The sequence below is a fragment of the Caloenas nicobarica genome, chromosome 26, assembly GCF_036013445.1.
Source record: "Caloenas nicobarica isolate bCalNic1 chromosome 26, bCalNic1.hap1, whole genome shotgun sequence".
Lineage (NCBI taxonomy): Eukaryota > Metazoa > Chordata > Aves > Columbiformes > Columbidae > Caloenas > Caloenas nicobarica.
In genome coordinates, this window is record NC_088270.1 from 2,455,880 (window position 1) to 2,474,290 (window position 18,411).

The following is an 18,411-nucleotide window of genomic DNA, read 5'->3' on the forward strand; positions in this document are numbered from 1 at the left end:
CAGGGGGTTCCCATGGCTGCGGGGGGGTCCCCACGGCTGCAGGGGGTCCCCACGGCTGCAGGGGGTTCCCACGGCTGCAGGGGGTCCCCATGGCTGCGGGGGGTTCCCATGGCTGCAGGGGGTCCCCACGGCTGCAGGAGGTTCCCACGGCTGCAGAGGATTCCCACGGCTGCAGCGGGTTCCCACGGCTCCGCTGCGATGCAGCATGGGCAGCACATGCGATAGTCTGTTTGCAACTGACCAGAAGCGCCAGTCTCTGACCAACCCTCCTTCGGCTCCACCAGACTCTTGCGCTTACTACTAGGAGGTTTTTATTTCATTTCCAAGGCTCCGCTCAGAAAATAGTCCGCTGGTGCATGCAGCTGGAGCCCCACCAGCTGCACCCCTGGCACTAGCAGCCCAGCACACACTATCCTCCTGTAGGGACTGAGCACCTGCACAGAGAGTTTTCAGTGCTTAAACTGTACACAACTCTCTGGAAATAGCAAGATCCTCCCTCTTTCAGCGTACTCATTGTAGTCGCTACCGGTACAAGGCACTGGGCAAACACAAGCAAGAGTAGGAAAAGTGAATTGGCATCACTAAGGAGATCAAGTCCAGTCCCATGGGACCGTAGCAAAGAAAGGCTCCACTTCTTAAAATGAGGTTTCATTACACACACATTTGGTCTTCATTAACAGGAATTTCCACATTTAGAATGTGCGCAGGTACTTGAAGTCCACACCACCTTTGTAAGAGGCACTGCACTAACACACAGTGTGAGGTCCAACAAGATGTAGGCAACATTTTCTAGATTGGCAACAAAGGCAGATGCTGCTCAGGCACCTGAAACCAACATACAATGCTCTACCGAAGAGTTACATACAAGCGTTGCTCTATTTCCTTCCGAAAGAGCAGCTGCATCTCTGCCGCCTCCTGATGGCTCAGCGCCTTGTCACAGGACTGAAAGGTCAGCCTGTAGCAGAGGCTCTTCCGTCCAGTCTCTGGCTGCTGGAAACTGTCAATTAACTGGATGGATATGACCATTTCACCTGACACCTGCCTAGCAATGGTGTGAAAAGCAATTTCATCGAATTGCTCCCCATCAGGAACCCAAAAGCTGACATCATGCACATAGGAAGGTGGATATAGAGAAAAATTCTTGAAAAGTCTTAACTCTCCTCTAGGAAATTGACGGAGGAACCGTGCATCTGATGTCCAGAGCATTCGCCAGTCAGATATTCCACAGATCAACATGGCTAGGAGGTCAAGATTCAGTGAAGCGAAGACAACAACCAACTCACCACTTGCTAGTTCATAAGGAGCTGTCCTTATAATTCCCACACAGGACCCCTTCTCACAGGAGCCTGAAATACCTCTCTCCATACAGATGAAGTATTGAATTTCGCTAAGCTGCGATTCAAAAGCAGCGAAGTCGTTTAGCTCAGTTGTTTCAAAACTCATTGCTTCCTGCAGATTGATATCCAGTTTAAAGCTGGAAACAGTCTTGTGAAGGGAATGTATGCTGGTTTTAATGTTATTCACCAACATCTGGATACAGCTGTTCTCTGTACCCCTGTTAACTGCACACACAAAAACCATCTCATGAAAAACAGGCATGGAGTAAGGAGCGATAAGACACTTCCTGAAAACTGGACCAGAAAGAACATGAAGCGTTCCTGGAAGAAAAGCTCTTCTATGTATTATTGCCTGAGCATAAGGTAGAAGGGAAGGTCTGAGACAATACTGTTTCGAAGTGTGGCATCCCTCTTGTATGTTCACCCAGCCATTCTCATCTGTATCCCTGCAAAAATCAACATGGGAAAAGAAAACTGCATTTTCCAGTTCATTAGACATTGCTTCAGTCCTTGGAGTCTTCTCTGGGCTCAGAATGATCCAAAAGATACTTGAGTGACAAACACCATTGAGGTGACCTTGGTGGAGCAGAGGAAGGCAGTAGTCAATGTTTTGTAAAGGAAAGGCTTTGCTGAGCTCCACAGTGAGCTTCTCCTTTACTGTCCATACTGGATGACGTGAATTTAGTTCTAGGAAACCCCTGTGAAAAATAAAAGTACAAATTACAGACACTACTAAACAGATTTCCTTGAAATGCCTTCCTGTGATCATAACTTGAGTGCAGCAATTTACCTAAAACTATCTCAGATATTAAGCTGGTTTCTAGGAACTATCTGAACAAGGCAAGTCTTTCATCAAAGGTGTTCCAATGGCTAACACATTTGCAGTACAGTGGTGTTTGTCTCCAGGTTGCAACCAAGAATTAACTGCGCATTCGCTGGTAAAAAAGGAATGGGACTTAACAGTCAGCATCACCATTTCCACTCAGCACAGGCATCACCAAACTACAGAAATGAACCAAATTATGCTAGTTCTAGGCAGTCTCCAAAGTATGCAGCAGTTTGCCTAAGAGGTTAGTGTTTTTTAGGCTAGGTAGCCTTAGTATTGTGGTATTAGTAGACATCATGTCAGCTCCTGAATTTCTTCCATAGTATCATAAAACAGATTAAAGTTTTCATCTTTATTTGTGCGTTTAAGTATACAGCAGCTTGGTCTCAACCATAAAGTTTCATTTTGTTCTGGTTTTAAGTAGGCCATAACCACAAGCCAACACGAAGTAGTAGAAGAAAGGGAACAGGAAATCCTGTAAAGGGGAAAGGAGGTAAAGTGAAACAATTCCTTTCTATTTGATACATATGCTGGTCATTCCCACTGAGAGCAGGAGTGTGTGCTATTGCCAAACAGAAACAAATTATAAAACTTACCTATTAATTTTATCCACGACTACTTGTGGTACTTGAAAATAAACTTTTCGGCTTTCCAGTTCTATCTCACAGATCATAGGTTCGAAACGCAGAAGCGGCATGCTTCGTGTGAAAACGTGGTTTAAAGCACCCTCAACACAGAAAGATTTATCTTGACTCCTGACAACACACAAAAGCAGAGCAAAGTCATTGGTTGTTTCCTATATTTAAGGTGTCAAAAGTAAGCATTACACAGACAACTCCGTAACACTGACACACCTCTTGTTGAATCCCAGGTTTCCTTACAAGGAGACAAAAATGCAACACTACCATATTTTTACTGGGCAGGTGGTCCAACATGGGAACAAGCTGCACAGAAAGGTTGGAGGCTGCATGTGGCTCCGAGTGACTTGCTCTAGCTGGCTCTACCTGGAGTTGTGGGGCAGGACTGGATGATTGCTGGAGGTCCCTGCCAACACCAACCGCGCTGGGATTCGCTGATTTTCTGCTAAGGAGGCACACATACTGCAGTCCCTCTGCTGTCTTTAGGCTGAAATTGATGTTTATTCTGAAATCGACCATTTTGATCTTTAAAATCCTAAAATAATCTTATTTTTTAGAGGATACTTCGGCAAGATGCTTACATTTTGATCTTGGCTATTCTGCTTAGAGGCAAAAAAGGACCATAGGTATTTTAAGGAAAGTTAAAGGGAGTTCCTCTCTCCAACAAACAATTAACTAAACAAACACACTAGCGCTAGGCGTTACAAGAGCATGAATATCGACTTTTCAGTTTTGCCACATGATGGTTACCTGTAGCCTGTACACTTATATCCTTGGATAGTCTCTGCTTTAAAAGGATGAACGTTACTCAAGATAAACCCAGCTCCTGCTGCCACAGCCACTATTTGCCAGCTGTTGTGCCATTCTCTTCTTGGTTGATCAGCAGGTGTCCCCCCCTGTCCATTGCAAAGAGCCACGTGGATCTCTCCCTCCTCTGTCAGCATTTGTGCGGAGCTGGAAGGAAAGCCAGGCAACAAGAAAAAACCTGCTAGCACACAGAGAAGTTTCATAGTGCCAGAAAAGCACCCGTGGCACAGCTGAAAATCTGTATCACAGCAGTCAACTAGCACAGAACTGCTGCTGGTTCACTCACCTACGGAAAAAACGGGCAAGAAGGTCTCTGTTCTTCACTACTCCAGACTTTCTCCCACAGTGAGGGAAGTTGAAATAAATACGATCGAATTCTCTTTTTTCTGGTAAAAAGTAGTCTGTCATCTTGGTGCAGTCCACAGAAAACACAACTTCAGCTCCTTCAAAAGTAAATAGAAAGCAAGACTCTGATGCTCACCATTACAGAAAATTTTAAAGAAAGGTAGAAATTCAAGTCCTCTAGTCCACTTTAAGCATATCAGAGCAGCAGCTGCCAGGCATCTTCCTACTCACGTGCATTAGGAAAACCTGAAAACCTAGACTCCCCTTGCTCTCTTGCAGAGACTCCTGCTAACCAGCTACTTGTTTCAGTTCTATTTCAGTCTGGTTAGACGTTAGGGTATTTGATTTATCTTCTTGGACGATTCTAATTCCTTCTGATATGCCTGGAGTGGTGAAAGCAACGGGACAGCTCCGCGGAGCTGCCCAGGTGAGACCACATCTGGAATATTGTGTCCAGTTCTGGGCCCCTCAGTTCCAGGACAGGGAACTGCTGGAGAGAGTCCAGCGCAGCCACGGAGATGCTGCAGGGAGTGGAGCATCTCCCGTGTGAGGAAAGGCTGAGGAGCTGGGGCTCTGGAGCTGGAGAAGAGGAGACTGAGGGCTGAGCTCATTCATGGGGATCAATATGGAAAGGGGGAGTGTCAGGAGGATGGAGCCAGGCTCTTCTGGGTGACAGCCAGTGATAGGACAAGGGGCAATGGGTGCAAACTGGAACACAGGAGGTTCCAGTTAAATTTGAGAAGAAACTTGTTCCCGGTGAGGGTGCCAGAGCCTGGCCCAGGCTGCCCAGGGAGGTTGTGGAGTCTCCTTCTCTGCAGACATTCCAACCCGCCTGGACACCTTCCTGTGTAACCTCATCTGGGTATTCCTGCTCCGGCGGGGGGGTTGGGCTGGATGAGCTTTCGAGGTCCCTTCCAACCCCTGACATTCTGGGATTCTGTGAGGTCCCGCAGCACCGGGTCCCCCGATCTAAGGCAGGCACGCGGCCCTGGAGCCTCGCTCGGACCGCGACAGCGAACGGCCGAGTGCTAGCGACGCCGTTTTTCTCTCCGTCCCGGCCTCCTACGTGGCTTTGCCCGGGGGTCCCCACTGCCACCCTCCGTCCCCACCGGCCGAGCCCCGCCGGCGCCGCCCCACCTCTGCCCCGCAGCCGCCGGATGCTGTCCGCGGCTCGCCCCCGCCGCGACGCCTCCTCTTCGCTCTCGTAGCAAGTAGCCACGACGTGCGTCCCCGCGGCGTCGCACAGGGAAGCCGCGAAGGAGAAGTTGCCCTCGCCGAGCAGCAGGACGCGGCGCAGCGGCTCCATGTCCCCGGCCGGCGCGGCTCCCGGCTCCGCCTCATGACGTCCCTGCGCTCGTCGCCTCTTGGTGGCGGCGAGACACGTCCCCCCCCGTGGGAGCCGCTTCTCCCCGGTCCTCCGCGGGGCTCCCCAGGGCTTTACCGGCAGCCGCTCCCCCTCACGGAGCCTCCGCCCGGGGCCCGACAGCTGCCGGCGCCCCTGGCGAGGCCAGGAGCTGTAATTTCGAGTTGCGGTTTGAGAGGGAATAGCGATGCTTTTCTGCCGCCTGTTCTATTTGTGCGCCGCTGCATAGGGCGAGGAGAGTGTTTCAGGAGTAATGACAATGGGATGCTTAAAATTGGCAAAGGCAAGCTCCAACAGAGACCTGCAGCTTAGGTGGCCCGGCCCTGATTCATGCATGAAGTTCCTGTGAGCTTGGGTAAATCACTTCATCTGTTTCAATGGGTGGGTAAGTTACTCTGACAGATATTCAGTACCTGAAGCTGAGAAATGCAGTATCACAGTTCAGGAAGACAGATGCCTACCATCCCCTGAGCCTCAACCCTTCCTACCCCCTTTCTTCTCCTCTCCCCCCCAAAAAAACCCCAAACAAACCTTTTTGGCATCAACAAGGAGCACAGTTCTTCTCTGATGCCCTCTGTCACACGTGGAAGCATAGGAGTTCCCTCTCAAGTCACCAGGGGGGTGGAAGGGACAACATTGCATGTCATGTTACCTGCTGTTGAGATCCAAGCTGATCCTAGGGAGCTGTTGATTTCTATTGCCAGATCGTGTCCAAGATGTGTTTGTACTCCCGCCATGGCTCCTAATGCATGCTACTGGCTGTGGGGAGCTGTGGATGGACTGGGACAGCACATCTAAGTTTTCCCAGTATGGCTGGAGGTGCACCACCAATGAAAATGGCTTCTGAATGACATTTGTGCTTAGAGATGACAGAATTGTTTTCTGTCATTTTCTCACTGTTGAGTTGTGCTCCTGTGCCACCACAGAACAGGTATTTCGAGTCATTCAGGGAGTGGTATTTGCATTTCAACTATTCTTGTCTAGCTAACCTCACCATATTTGTCCCCAAGGAGCTTTCACTCAAAATTCCCATTTCTTGCCCCTGAGTTTGAGCCTAACAAAACCTTGCTCTATAGAAAAGATTTCCCTCAGTTGCACTTTCTGGATATATTCTTACTATTTTGCGCTTCCTCAAGGTTTTTTGTGTGTGTTTATTCTTTTAGGATCTGACCAAGAACCTCGTTGGTTTCCAGGCCACCATCCTGAGTTGCACCCTCCTTTGTTCAACCCAGCTGCTCAGTCCAGCTGCACAATAGACTACAGACCTCCATATGGCAGCATTTGCTTGTGTCCAGCACTCAGAGACGAGCAAGAAGGATACAGGAAAAGCAACAGGGATGGAAAGAATCTGCAGACTATGCCTTCAGAAAAACAGGAGGCCTGTCCACTAGCAGTGCTACAAGGATGTTCTTCAAGCAAAAAGACCTGTCACATATTAAAGCCAAACGTAGCATCATGTGAAAAACCTTCTCCCTGCTTTCTATGCTGTATTTTTTGTAACCTGCGTGTGTATCTGTCATTTGCTTTGTGTGTAGAGATGACTGCAAGTCACCAGTCACCCTGTGCCTTGTCAGTCAAGCCCCACTAACACTTTAACTGGAAGAGCTTATTAGAACCAGCTAATAGGAAACACTAGACCCTGGCAATTAGGTGGGATTTGGGGTATTCGAAAACGACCCCACATCGCTGAGTGCTCATTTTATTTTTCCCACTTAAAGCCGAGGAAGTAGGATGCCCTCTCTGTTCATTTGAAATTTAAACTGATCCCTTCTAATATAACTTCCGTCTTAGCAGGCACAAGGAACACAGAAAATAGGTCAGGTCATAACTGAGCCTGATGATCTATGCCGTTCTGTCCTTTTTGGAGATGAACGTTAGAAATTCAATTCCAGTAATACAGACTTTCCTTTATACTCATAGCCCTTTGAAGAGAGGTGCTAAGCAGATGATGACACCTGAGAATGACTTGGCAGTGTTTTGTACCACTCAGCATTAGCATAAATGAGATTAATACCGTAGACATCAGATCTTGTTCATTATTTTAAGGGTACTGACAACACAGTTTCAAAGTGATGTGATTTGCACTGTGAGAGCAGGCTGGTTTTCTGCTTTATGGGTATATCTCTGTTTACTGCAGCTATGCAGTTTTCATCTGCAACTGCTCCGAATTTATTGCAGCACTTGGATGCTTCTCCATAACATGAGTCATTCTAAAGATTTGAGATATGGTTGTCTTCCAATAAGCTGTTATCTAATACCCACACTTCGAATGGGTTTTGTTTGTCGTGAAGTTGTTTTACCAGTCCAGTATCTGCTAGAGAAACTTTTCTGTTGCTTGTGAAACACTCTGAAATCCTCTGGCAACATTGAAGGAAAAGGCTCACGCAATTAGATGTTTGTAAAACATTAGAGTACACAAAGTGAAACTAGCAAAGTGTTTCTGAACACCAAGACAAGCTCTCCTGGACACACCTGCCACTCAAGCTGCAAGCCAGAAGAATGCCAGCTATGTTTCCCTGCACAGCAACCTTACACAGCTTTCTTGACCCAGCAATTCCCTTGCCCTCAGCACTCGAATAAAAAAAGTACGAACTGCTTATTCATGTTTTATTTGTTAGTAAACTTACTCAGCATAAATAATAAGAGTAGCCATTCAGTGTGGCTGGCATCTGATGAAAAGTGCTCTTGAATGGCTCTCCGGGTGACTTGAAACAGCAGCCTACTTCCTTTGGGCTCCTGCAATGGCAGGCTTCTCTTCACGGGTGATGGGGATAGTACGCTCAGGGACATCACTTTGTTTCCTTGGTGCGCTCACAGTCAGGACACCATCCAGAGAGAGTGACGAGGTTATGGTCAGTGGGTCCACATCGTCTGGAATCCTGTATTTCCTGTTGAACTCCCTGGCAATAAAGCCATGCTCATCCTTCAAAAGGAGAAGAGAAGGAACAGCCCTGATTAGAAATGTTCTCTCAGTTCCACCTAAACCATGGGCCCATTGCATAAATTCTGAGATGAGGAAGCTCCAGCTCTCAAAGGAAAACTTCTCAGAAGGTTTAAAGAGTTTTTCTTATGACATGGCCCCAAGAGGCAAGAGTGGCTGGAGTGAGACACTACCCCACCCAGGCTGCAGGTGCCTGCAGGGACGCTGCTTAGAGGAGGATTTCTGTTCCAGCTCTTGTGCCACACAAAGACTGGCACGGTGAGGTGCCGTCACTCCTAAGATGAAGCGGTTAGACCAACCATACCTGTTCCTGAGGGTCGCCAGAGTTCTAGCAATACACAGCTTTCTAGTGAGCTGATCTCTGCTGTAGCACTTGATTATTTTCTTAGCAAAAAAATCTTTCAGAAGCTATGTGAGGACCAGGCTCCCACCAGCTACAGGTGGTGCTGTATTTCCTGACCGACAGATCTGTGCTCCCAGAAGCTCTTGGAGCTGACAATTCTAGTGCCATAGCTACTTTATTGTGCATATTTGTTTCCTTCTGGCAAGAAGGCAGGGGTGCGGGGTGGGAGGGAGATAGATGGGGACTGGCAAACCCTGTTACATCCAGCTTTGGACATGGCTTTTGGCTTCTGTCTGCCCAGTTGCCACACAGGTCTCCAGAGCCAGCAAGCAGTGGGATGACTAACAGCAGAACACAACTTTTAAGGATTACGAACTGATAGATGGGCCTTTTTCAGGAAGAGGTAGCCTCATGGTAATGGAACAGGGCAATGCACCGATTCATTATGTGGTTTAATTTTTACAGTTTGTTGTGAGCTTATTGAATGCCTCCATGCATTCCTGGCCTCTTCAAAGAAAGAGGGAGGCCCAGAAATGCCCATTTCAAAGATGATTTTCCAGTTCAGTTCACAGTTCATGTAACATCAGCAATAAATCTCCACCCTGTCACTGCCCGGTCTGGGATCAGCTGGGGAGGTTGCACAGAGACTCTTCCATTAGGATTGGTTGATTAGAAACATTAGAAGTATTTGAGATGAGCATAGGAGAGGATTGTTTTGCAGTCTCCTTGTTTAAGCATAGATGAGGAAGCTCACACTATCAGCCGCACAGTTAAAGTAGAAGTACCTGGCGCTCCTCGTGTTTCCCGTGAATTTCTATCATGTCCCCAAGCACCTTCACATTTAGCTCCTCGGGGGAGAAATGCTTCACATCAAGATTTACAGAAAATTTGTCCTTATCCAGTCGCATCTGCAAAATAAGGAGGTGACTTCAGAAAAGAGCAGGTGAGGATTTCAGCTTTAAAAGGCTCTCAGAATATAGCAGTTCAAGACCAAAGCTGGTATCTACACAAGCCTGTGATTCTGCTCTGGGTGGCTTTGTCCCTTGCTAGCCCATTGCATTAATGCCCATCACTACAGTATCTAAAATGTGAATGCTTTCCCTTGGCCACAGGGGATAAATGTGTTTCCTTGGGAGTGATGAAGAGATTCTCTTCATCTGAATGTGTTAAAACCGACTCTTCAGTTGGTGTATAGGTTTCACATCCAGTTCTTTTTACAGGAGGTTTCCAGTTTCTGTGACTGGATTTTGCGAAGTCTTTCAAGCAAAAGAAATCCAGACTGTCCAGCTGGCTGCAGCTCACCTGCAGGTTTGCAGCTCATCTGCAGGTTTGCAGCCTTTCCCCTGCATTGTCATTCTTTAGCAAATAAAGTAATGTGTCACTGGTGAGCAATGCTGCCTCACTGCTCCCCTCTGTTATCTGAGCAACAAGACTTCTGCCGAAACTCTGAGTCACCTGCTGCTAATCTCGCCTCCTTCCCTTCCGTTTTGCACTTCATCGCCTCTAACAAACACTGCTTTTTACTGCTTCCTGGGGTTGAATTTGCATTTTCTGCTTGTCTCGGACACGTTCACGGCACTTTGCTATATGAGCTGGCTGTCTTCCTCCCTGCAGCGTTCGTGGTCAGGGATCGTGCGAGCCTCCTGCAGCTTTGCTTTGGGATGTGGAGGCGGCCTCCGTGCCAGCTCTAGGCTTGCTGGCCTCCACAGCTTGACCTGCAAGTCCAAGTGCTTCCTTCTCCTTCTAGACTATTTGTGAAGATTTCTCCACTGAGATAGGCATTGTGATCTGTGGTTCTTATCATGGCTGCTTCAGTGGACAGTAAATCAAGGGAAACATTATGCAAAGATTAAAAAAATACTTTCCTCTCACCCTTTGGCTTAGAATAGCTCTACAAGTTACTTGTAAACAAGACAGCTGAATCACAGAACAGGCAAGGCTGTTTGAACTGCGTACCGCTTGGCTCAGCCCCTGGAGCAAGCAGACGGCTGCTTCATGATCCTTTGGGTCCTGTATCTTACTAAAAACGCTGCTCTTCTCTGCAGTGATTCTCTAAAATAGGGCCCCTTTTCCTCAGCAACCATGAGCTCCCATGCTGCGTGACATGGGGATCCCACTAGCCCTGCCCATTACCCCTGGGCTGTTTGTTTCTCAGGAGAGAGCGGGATTGGAAGTTTTGCTCAGCAGATGGGGAAACGAGGTTTCCTCCTTGCTTCCATCAGCTCTTACAGTCATTTGCCGCATACAGTCAGCTCAGTTTGCCTCTATTCCAAACGCTATGTCAATACTTGCTCTCAGCCACGAATGATTAGCACAGCATGCACGCAGAGGTTCTTGCCTGATGCAGAGGAGCAGAGGCGCAAACACGGCACCCTTTTCCCCAGCCTTTTCCTAATAGCCGCCTATAAGCAGCTTCCCAGCGCTCAGCTCTCATGGGTGTCCAGCTCCAGAGCCATCACAGGGTGTGCACACAGCAAGAACAAAGAGCATTAAGAAGGGAAAATTACCTCAGAGAGTCCTGCCTCTAGCCAGCTGGGCATCCGAAGAATGGGGGATCTCATCAGGAAGGGACTGAAGCTTGGGGAAGCAGGGAGCAGCTCTGATTCCTGCAGGTGTTCTCCAAAAATCTGGTCAAAGATACGACTCGGTGCCAACCAAGATAACAGGGGTCTGCGGATCAGGGGGTTATGAATGGTGATATCCATTGGAGTGCGCTGGAGGAGCCTGGCAAGCAACTGTGCTGCAGTGCTGTGCCGGGAGCAGGGGACAGATTTATACCCATGCAGCTGGCCTGGCCTGCCCCCCGCAGCCCCCCCAGGCCTCTTGAACAGTGGTGTCAGGGATTTTATTGTCCCACTCCTGGGCTGGTCCCTTCGGCGGTGCCCAGTAGCTGTCTGGGGGATTTGAACACGGTGCTGAGGAGGAGGGGGAAGGGGAGAAGAAGAAAAGGAGCCTAATGGGGCAGCAAGAAGCCAAACTGCCCAGCTGCCCGCCCCGCTCCCCACGTGCTGTTTATCTGCAGAGTCCCAGGCGAGCTTGGCAGATGTTCCCAGCTGCTCTGGATGCCAGCGGGATCAATGCAGCTCTATCTTGGGCTCACAGGGAAAACGACAAGGGGCCATTGTTCCCGTTGCCAGCACTGAGACTTCAGCTCCCCGCGCTACCCACCAGCCTAGGAAGAGCTCTGCCTCTGCTTAGGGCAAAGGAAGCCACAGGCCTGCTCGAGTCAGAGGGCAGGAAAGATCCCAGGAGGTCTTTGGTGAGATACCCATGGCAGCGCGGCTCTTTGTCGCTGCCTCAGCGCTCGTCCGTCGGCGTGCGTGTGGATGGAGGATGGCTTTCTTCACAGCGCTTCAGCCCAACACCTCCCGTCTTTTGCCCACTACAGAAACCACTTTGCTGGAGAGAGCAGAAGAGCTCAACGCTCCGTGACCTCAGAGTACTCCAGAGGGCTGCGAGCACAGATAAACCAGGCACGGCAGCTGCCGCCACGCTGCTGCACTGTGACGCCTTCTCAGGGACGCAAGCTACCTCTGTCTGCCTGTGCGCCTGCAGTAAACCGATTTCCTATAAGTATGCTCCTAATATGTCTTAATTCATGTATTTATTTTCATGCCTGCCTCGCCTGTGAATCTAAATCATGGGAATGGGTTCAGCCCAGCAACTGTCCTTAAACGGCAAGGCCTGGTGTCCGCCTCCGAGAGCTCTCAATTTAAATAAAATTACTAGCTCAGAGGCACACCATTCTTATTGCTAACCCCACCAGTCATTTACAAAAGGGTCTGATCCTCTTCCTCTCAGCTTGCCTGCAAGAGCAGGGAGCAGAATTTGCCCTGTGCAACGGCTCAGGCTGTAAATACCTTCTCCAGTTCCCCATTACATCAACAGCAGTGCACCTGCTCTCTCATACTGCAGGGACATGGGAGCAAGGAATTCCCCGGTTTCAGGGTACAAGGAGCTTAATGGGGAGCTACTCCTCCCCTGCCACCCCCCACTCCCCAGTTCAATAAAACTGAATCTGCGCCAGCTTCAGGTCCCTGGTGAGCTCATGACCTCCAGCACAAGCATTTCTCCGGGTCTTATTACATTGTGCGAAAGCCCTGGCCAGGGAAGAGTCTGGACAGCCAGGTTGCAGCAGCACGGTTTGGGATGCGGAGGTGTCAGCAGTGGGATCTGGATCCTGTCTACCCCTCCTTAACTACCTGCAGCCTTTCACCACTCATAGGAACGAAAGGCTTGAGCTGCCTGCTCAGCTTCTGGGGAAACCAAGCTCCTTCACGTAGGGCACAGGAGGGGCTGATTTGTGTCCTCAGCTCACAGCGGGCGACGGGTGTGACAGTGGCTACAGAGCCTGGGGTCTGTCCTGCTCCCTGGGACATCAGCCTCCCTCAGCTCACCTCTGTGCCTCCCTGCTGGGCTTGGCTGCCCGTTTGCCTTCCGCACCCCTTGCCCGAGGAGGGGATCTCAGGGGCTGGGAGGCAGCGGGGGGTTTTCCCGAGGCTTTCCTGACTGCAGGCAGCGCCCGTACTCCCTGCTGGAATGCAGCGAGCAGCTTTCCTCGTCACCCTGGCGAGGCATCCTGGGGCCTGTGTGCATGGCTATTTTGGTCCATCTTTTTATCACACACTCCTCCCTGTGGAATTCGCCCAATTAAAACCTTGCAGTCTGCAGCCTTCACTCTCAGAGACAGTGAGTGCTTGGAAGGTCCCCTTCCCAGACACACCATGGCTACGCGGACTGTCCCCCATGCCTACCCCATGAGTTCGGAATATGAGTTTGCCAACCCTAGCAAGATTTACGACCAGAACTTTGGAGAAGGTAAGAAAGGAGATGGGATCCCCCCCGGCACCTTTCTCCCCTCTGGTGGAGTCCCCCTGGGGAGTTTGAGCTCCAGAGCAGGTTACGGAAGCTGGAGACAAAGAATTTTGAGCATAAGAACCCAGGTCAAATCAGGAGGGAATATCCAGGGTCTCTCTTTTCAGCTCCGCTTCCTCCATCCATGCCTTCTGCTGTCTCTCCCTCATGCCCCCAGTGGTCTGGCGTTCACGGATATGCTGTGCAAGCATGGAGCAAAATGCTCCAAAGTGGGGGGGGGTGAGGGGGAAGTTTTTGCAGCCGGGGCTGTGGAGAAAAGCTGAGCTGGGGTGTTCAGCACAAAGCCGGGCAGTGGCTGGCAGAGGGGAAGGAATGTGGGCAGCAGCAGAACCATTCAGCACCAGCACAACAGCGTGAAAAGGCAAAAAGCTCCAAGGAAAGCCCCCTGGACAATGGCACACAAAAGGCCTTTAGTTCTTCAGGGCAGTTTCTTCACCATCAGCATTTTCCATGCCCATCCCTGGCTGTGGGCTTTGCACCGCAGAGCACCCAGTGCACTTACCGGTCCCTCCGTGTCCGCCCAGCATGTGAGAGCTGGGTGCCAGCGCTCGGCTTGCCGGCGATGGCTGGCGGTGTGGTGGGAGGAGCGGCTGGCGGGCATCCGGCGCTCTGTGTGTTTTAGAGACACAAAGGTAGGAACTGCAAGAGACCCCATCCATACCGCGCTGATGCGGTGGCAAAACCAAAGTGTTTGCCAGGTCCCATCCTCCTCCTGTCACCCTCCCCGGCCATCCTTCTCCAGCTCCTTCCCTGGAAACCCCACAGTCCTCACTGAGTCTCATTTTCAGGTGTGTCCCCATGTGAAATTTTAGCCCCTGCCCTGTACCACGGCTACTACATCAGGCCTCGGATCAATAAGCAGCTGGATCGAGGCACCTCTGAGATCACCCTCAACGAGCACAAATTCCAGGTGTTCCTGGACGTGTGTCATTTCCTGCCAGACGAGCTCACTGTCCGCACCGTAGACAACTTGCTGGAGGTGATGGGACAGCACCCACAGAAGGCTGACCGCCACGGCTTCATCTCCCGAGAGTTCACCAGGACCTACATCCTCCCTCTGGATGTCGACCCCTTGCTGGTGAGAGCCACATTGTCCCACGATGGCATCTTAAGCATCGTGGCTCCCCGGACGGGGAAGGAGGTGAAGGCCAGGGTCAATGAGGTGAAGATAACCCAACAGGAGCAGCCAGTGGGGAAAGAAGAACAGTTTGAAGAAGGAAAAGGGAAGGAAGAGTCCTAAAGGTCCTAGATCTGGGCTTGCACAGGGAAGGGAGGGGGGACAGGGATGGGGAATCTGTGGTACCAGACCCTATTTCTCACCATCAGTGTTAAGCGGGGCTATGCAGCATCCATACACGTGCCAGACTTCTGCCTGTTGAGGCTGATGACTGGAAAAAGGGACTTGGAATTGAAAGAAGAGGGTGCTCTTCTCTCAGCTCAAATGGCAAGGGTCACTCTTACCCTAAACCGTGAGGCTGTGTTGCAGTGGACTGTAAAACAGCTGCTGTTCTTTAGCCCAGAGGGGTACTGGGAAGAGGGAAGACGTTATACCAGTGCCTCGCTTCTGAGTTGGCATCTGACTTTTGTGGAGATAGAAGGTACTTGTTGGTCTGTAAAAGTACCTGCAGCTCTCAGGAGGGAAAAGGAATAAATCTGCCTCTGATCTTCTCTTGTTTGCCTTGGATTCATGTCGCTTCTGGCCAAACCACTCTGTAGCAGGAAGGATGGACAGTGCCTTAGCTGCTCCAGATGTGGGAAACAGAGCAGCAGAGTTCACACTGAGCTCATCTGTGGAAATGGCACCCGTGGGGACCTGGAGGGACTCTGTCCACGGGGCAGCCAGGACTATCAGCTCTGGGGCTGGCTTTCCTGGCTCAGGCGCAGCTGGAGCTGCTTGCTGTTGTGGGAAGCCCGCAGAGGTCGGTAGTCTCGAGGAGAAAAGATGTAGAGTGAAGGGCTCTTGGAGGCTCCCTGTGCATTTCCAGACCTGCAGCTGGAGTTAGCCCAAGTGAAAAAACGCCAGGCAATGGCCTCTGCTTGATTCAGCCCTCCAGTTTACGGGACATAGGCTTGTTCACACACAGACCTTTTCAGCCCTTGCGAGGGGAGTGAACTCTAAAATGCTGAAGGGAAAGGCTCTGATCAGTTCCCAAGTGCCTTGCTGGCATCCCGGCACTCTCTGTAGAGTCACAGAGAGGACGAATTCGACCCCTCGCGCAGACATCACGATGCTACCAGCTACATGAGGAATGTCTCTGTAGTCTTGTGATGCTGGGTGAGGGATCGCGTGTGCTGCTGTCGGTGGCAGCTGCTGCTGCCTTGGATGGCCCTGAGGGCTCAGCGGGTGCCAGCTGCAATCCTTGTCTAGTCAGAGCCAATTAAAGCAGCCAAAATGCTGTGTCACTGGCCAAATATGGGGGCCCTGGGCCCTGGCATGCCTTAGTGTAGCCCTCCCACAGAGGGGAGAGGAGGTTTCAAGGTCCCTATGGATGGAGCTTCTCCCTCTCTCTGCTGGGATGTGACCTGCGGGTTTCTGCATTCTGCCTCCACGAGTGCACAGGGTCAGAAATGCCCTGCTCAGGGTCTGTCCCATGCAGCACGCCTCCTCGGTTGCTGAAACACTGGTGTAAAACTGCTCTATCAACCTTGCCAGGCAACGTGGGATCCAGACCAGAGCGAACGACTGTGCAGCTATTTTCTACTTCTCAGGGCTCCTGCCAGCAATGAGGATCAGAGTCAAATTAAGAGCAGCCCTGCCTGCCAGCCTCATGAGAGCAAGCGGGAGGACAGCTAAGCCTCCATCACCCTCCTCCCCTCCCCATGCAGATCAGATACCCGCACTCACAGTCTGTACTGCCCAGAGATGCCACGACTCACGAAGCAGGACTAGATAAGCTGCTGTCAGTAAGTATTTCAGACACTGTCAAAATAAAAATCACCTTTACAGTAGGCTTTGTCTAAGTCATTAAGAATCATTCCAGAGATAACCCTAGGCTAGTGAAATTCAGCCACCTGAAGCAGCTGCTTGTAAGGGCAGGAGCAGTCCTTAAGTGCTCCCCTGTGTACAAGCCTCTCTCTGCTTCTCAGTGCATGCCACACCAGCCTGGGGCGCTGCACCAGACACACACCGCATCCCCGGCACAGCAGCAGCCCCCCGAGCCCCGAGTGCCACGAGGGCTGAGCTCCCAAGCCTGTATCCCTGTGGTGGGGGCAGACACCTGTGTCTGTGTGTGGGCTCAGGCATGGCCATACGTTCCTCAGCCTCCTGCCGTAAAAGGATGCCTCAAACTCACAGCCGCTTCAGAACAGCAACTGTAAAAGTCTTTTCTTTGTCTCTGATCTGGCATATTCTGTGCTGGTAAGAAGGACTGGTGGTCCCCTCACTCACTGCAGGGCTCTTGTCGCTAGGATAAACATCTTCACTGGCTTGGGGATAGGGAGGATGTCCAACATATGACCTGCAAGCTGGGCAAAGAGTGCCTGGCTGAAGGAGTGCACATACACACGGAGTGCAGACATGGCACGCTGGGGCCTGAAATGCCATCTGGCCCTGCTCTGACTCTGCTTTGGATTGCTGAAACGCTGGGGACTGAAAACAGCATGTGGCCAGGGCTGGGACTGCACAGGGAGTGGATTCCAAGATAAAAGTGCCCAAAACAGTTCAGAGCTCTCTCCCCTTCATTTTTATAGACAACGGCAGCTTGTTGTGTGCCTGTACCACACCTATCACAGCGTGGTCCCAGCCACTTGGTGTCTGAGGCACCTTGACACTATCGCAATAGAAATTCACAGCATTAGTAGTCATTACACAGTTCTGTTCCCCCCGCTTTGCCTTTTATTAGCCCTGTCTTTGCTCTCCAATGAGTTCATTCTCTGTTTCTGGGCACTTGCAGGCTCAGCCTATGCCAGTTGAACAGCTCGTTACCCAGACGGTATCCCTGAGTGCATGAAGACAACTGCCCCAAGCAGTGATGCAGGGAGAGGGGCTGGCACTGCCTGCTGTCAGCGACCGGGCTGTTCTTCTGCACCCTGCCAGGCTTTTCACCAAATAGCCTGATCGGTTTGCTGAGCAGGAGTGCTGGAAGCCATGCTCTCTTTCACCCCTGCAGACACAGACTAAGGAGGGAATGCGGAGTGGCAGCCAAATGCTCTCAAGCTCTGCCAATGTTTTTGGTGCCTTTCTGTTTCTCTGGTGGAGCTCAAACCAGCAGCTCCAGTATTTGTGAAAGGGACCGATGGGAATAGGCTCCTAGACTTTTTTTTTCCTTTCCCTCCACAAAGCAACAAAGCCCAAGTTATCCCAGAAATCAAAACAGACACTGTCTCACTAAATCAACAGTGTCTGTGGCAAACCCAGAGACGCACGTTCTGCAGCTTCCCAAGCAGCGACAGACTCCTGAGACCACCTGGTCTTTGCAGGACTCTGAGAAAACAGTCCTGTTGAGATCAGGACTGAATCCCATCTGCCTGCATAAATCCAAACCTAAATTGTCCCCAGGGTGCTGTGGCGCAGGCTGTGCTGTGCAGTTCCACATGCTGAGGAACAGTTTCGGAGCAAGACTCGGGCTCTGCAGGTCACTGTGTACCTCGTCCAGGACCCAGCTAAGAGAGTAGCTGTGCCCCATGGTCCTTCCAAAGCAGAACCCTTCTCCTCCTGCCACTTCTGGACAAGGGCAAGCCTTGATCTGCACTTGAATAGATGATAAATGATGCTGTGAGTCTGGCTGGAGCATGAGTATGGCTGGAGTAGGGGACTGGGGCTGGTTCCCGAGATAGCTGGCCAGAAGGGTGAATTAAAACTTATGCACTTGTCGGCACATCCCATGAGGCATTCAGGCCTGCACAAAACAGGAGCTGGCTGCCAAATCAAAGCTGTGGAGTACAGTTTCTGCTTGAGGACTACATTAACGGGGTATCTTTTAGTACTGAGTATCAG

At 50.7% G+C, this 18,411-nt stretch overlaps 4 protein-coding genes across 7 annotated transcripts; 2 read left to right on the forward strand and 2 right to left on the reverse strand.

Annotated features, from left to right (window-relative positions):
• Positions 1-341: 341 nt before the first annotated feature.
• On the reverse strand, positions 342-5,268 carry FDXACB1 (ferredoxin-fold anticodon binding domain containing 1). The gene is made up of 5 exons (XM_065651937.1): positions 5,091-5,268; positions 3,895-4,051; positions 3,552-3,755; positions 2,760-2,918; positions 342-2,035 (listed from the first exon to the last, which is right to left on the reverse strand). Exons 1-5 carry the CDS (start codon positions 5,257-5,259, stop codon positions 847-849), a joined length of 1,878 nt encoding a protein of 625 aa, XP_065508009.1. The 5' UTR covers positions 5,260-5,268; the 3' UTR covers positions 342-846.
• Positions 5,269-6,061: 793 nt separating this feature from the next.
• On the forward strand, positions 6,062-7,885 carry CFAP68 (cilia and flagella associated protein 68). The gene is made up of 2 exons (XM_065651885.1): positions 6,062-6,155; positions 6,480-7,885. The coding sequence occupies exons 1-2, from the start codon at positions 6,062-6,064 to the stop codon at positions 6,902-6,904; spliced, it is 519 nt and encodes a 172-aa protein (XP_065507957.1). The 3' UTR covers positions 6,905-7,885.
• Positions 7,886-7,909: 24 nt separating this feature from the next.
• CRYAB (crystallin alpha B) lies at positions 7,910-14,071 on the reverse strand. Of its 4 annotated transcripts, none has more exons than XM_065651941.1 (4): positions 13,978-14,067; positions 11,108-11,227; positions 9,386-9,508; positions 7,910-8,239 (listed from the first exon to the last, which is right to left on the reverse strand). In XM_065651941.1, the coding sequence occupies exons 2-4, from the start codon at positions 11,159-11,161 to the stop codon at positions 8,036-8,038; spliced, it is 381 nt and encodes a 126-aa protein (XP_065508013.1). In that variant the 5' UTR covers positions 11,162-11,227; positions 13,978-14,067; the 3' UTR covers positions 7,910-8,035. The 4 variants fall into 4 exon arrangements, with proteins under 4 accessions (XP_065508013.1, XP_065508016.1, XP_065508015.1 ...); XM_065651944.1 differs by having other exon boundaries at positions 11,108-11,270; positions 13,978-14,050; XM_065651943.1 differs by lacking the exon at positions 11,108-11,227 and having other exon boundaries at positions 13,978-14,071.
• HSPB2 (heat shock protein family B (small) member 2) lies at positions 13,253-15,143 on the forward strand. Its single transcript, XM_065651945.1, has 2 exons — positions 13,253-13,418; positions 14,264-15,143. The coding sequence occupies exons 1-2, from the start codon at positions 13,325-13,327 to the stop codon at positions 14,713-14,715; spliced, it is 546 nt and encodes a 181-aa protein (XP_065508017.1). The 5' UTR covers positions 13,253-13,324; the 3' UTR covers positions 14,716-15,143.
• Positions 15,144-18,411: the final 3,268 nt, after the last annotated feature.

Bases quoted from the DNA above. Each gene is read 5' to 3' on its own strand.
- FDXACB1 (XM_065651937.1), bottom strand. From the start codon at position 5,259: ATGGAGCCGCTGCGCCGCGTCCTGCTGCTCGGCGAGGGCAACTTCTCC. The intron at 3,756-3,894 runs GTGAGTGAACCA...CTTTCCTTCCAG, and splicing joins CTTGCCCGTTTTTTCCGTAG to CTCCGCACAAATGCTGACAG. The intron at 2,919-3,551 runs GTAACCATCATG...GTGTGTTGTCAG, and splicing joins TATAAGTGTACAGGCTACAG to GAGTCAAGATAAATCTTTCT.
- CFAP68 (XM_065651885.1), top strand. From the start codon at position 6,062: ATGCATGCTACTGGCTGTGGGGAGCTGTGGATGGACTGGGACAGCACA. The intron at 6,156-6,479 runs GCTTCTGAATGA...TTATTCTTTTAG, and splicing joins GTGCACCACCAATGAAAATG to GATCTGACCAAGAACCTCGT.
- CRYAB (XM_065651942.1), bottom strand. From the start codon at position 11,305: ATGGATATCACCATTCATAACCCCCTGATCCGCAGACCCCTGTTATCT. The intron at 9,509-11,107 runs GTAATTTTCCCT...CTTATTTTGCAG, and splicing joins TAGAGGCAGGACTCTCTGAG to ATGCGACTGGATAAGGACAA. The intron at 8,240-9,385 runs GTACTTCTACTT...CTCCTTTTGAAG, and splicing joins GGAAACACGAGGAGCGCCAG to GATGAGCATGGCTTTATTGC.
- HSPB2 (XM_065651945.1), top strand. From the start codon at position 13,325: ATGGCTACGCGGACTGTCCCCCATGCCTACCCCATGAGTTCGGAATAT. The intron at 13,419-14,263 runs GTAAGAAAGGAG...TCTCATTTTCAG, and splicing joins CGACCAGAACTTTGGAGAAG to GTGTGTCCCCATGTGAAATT.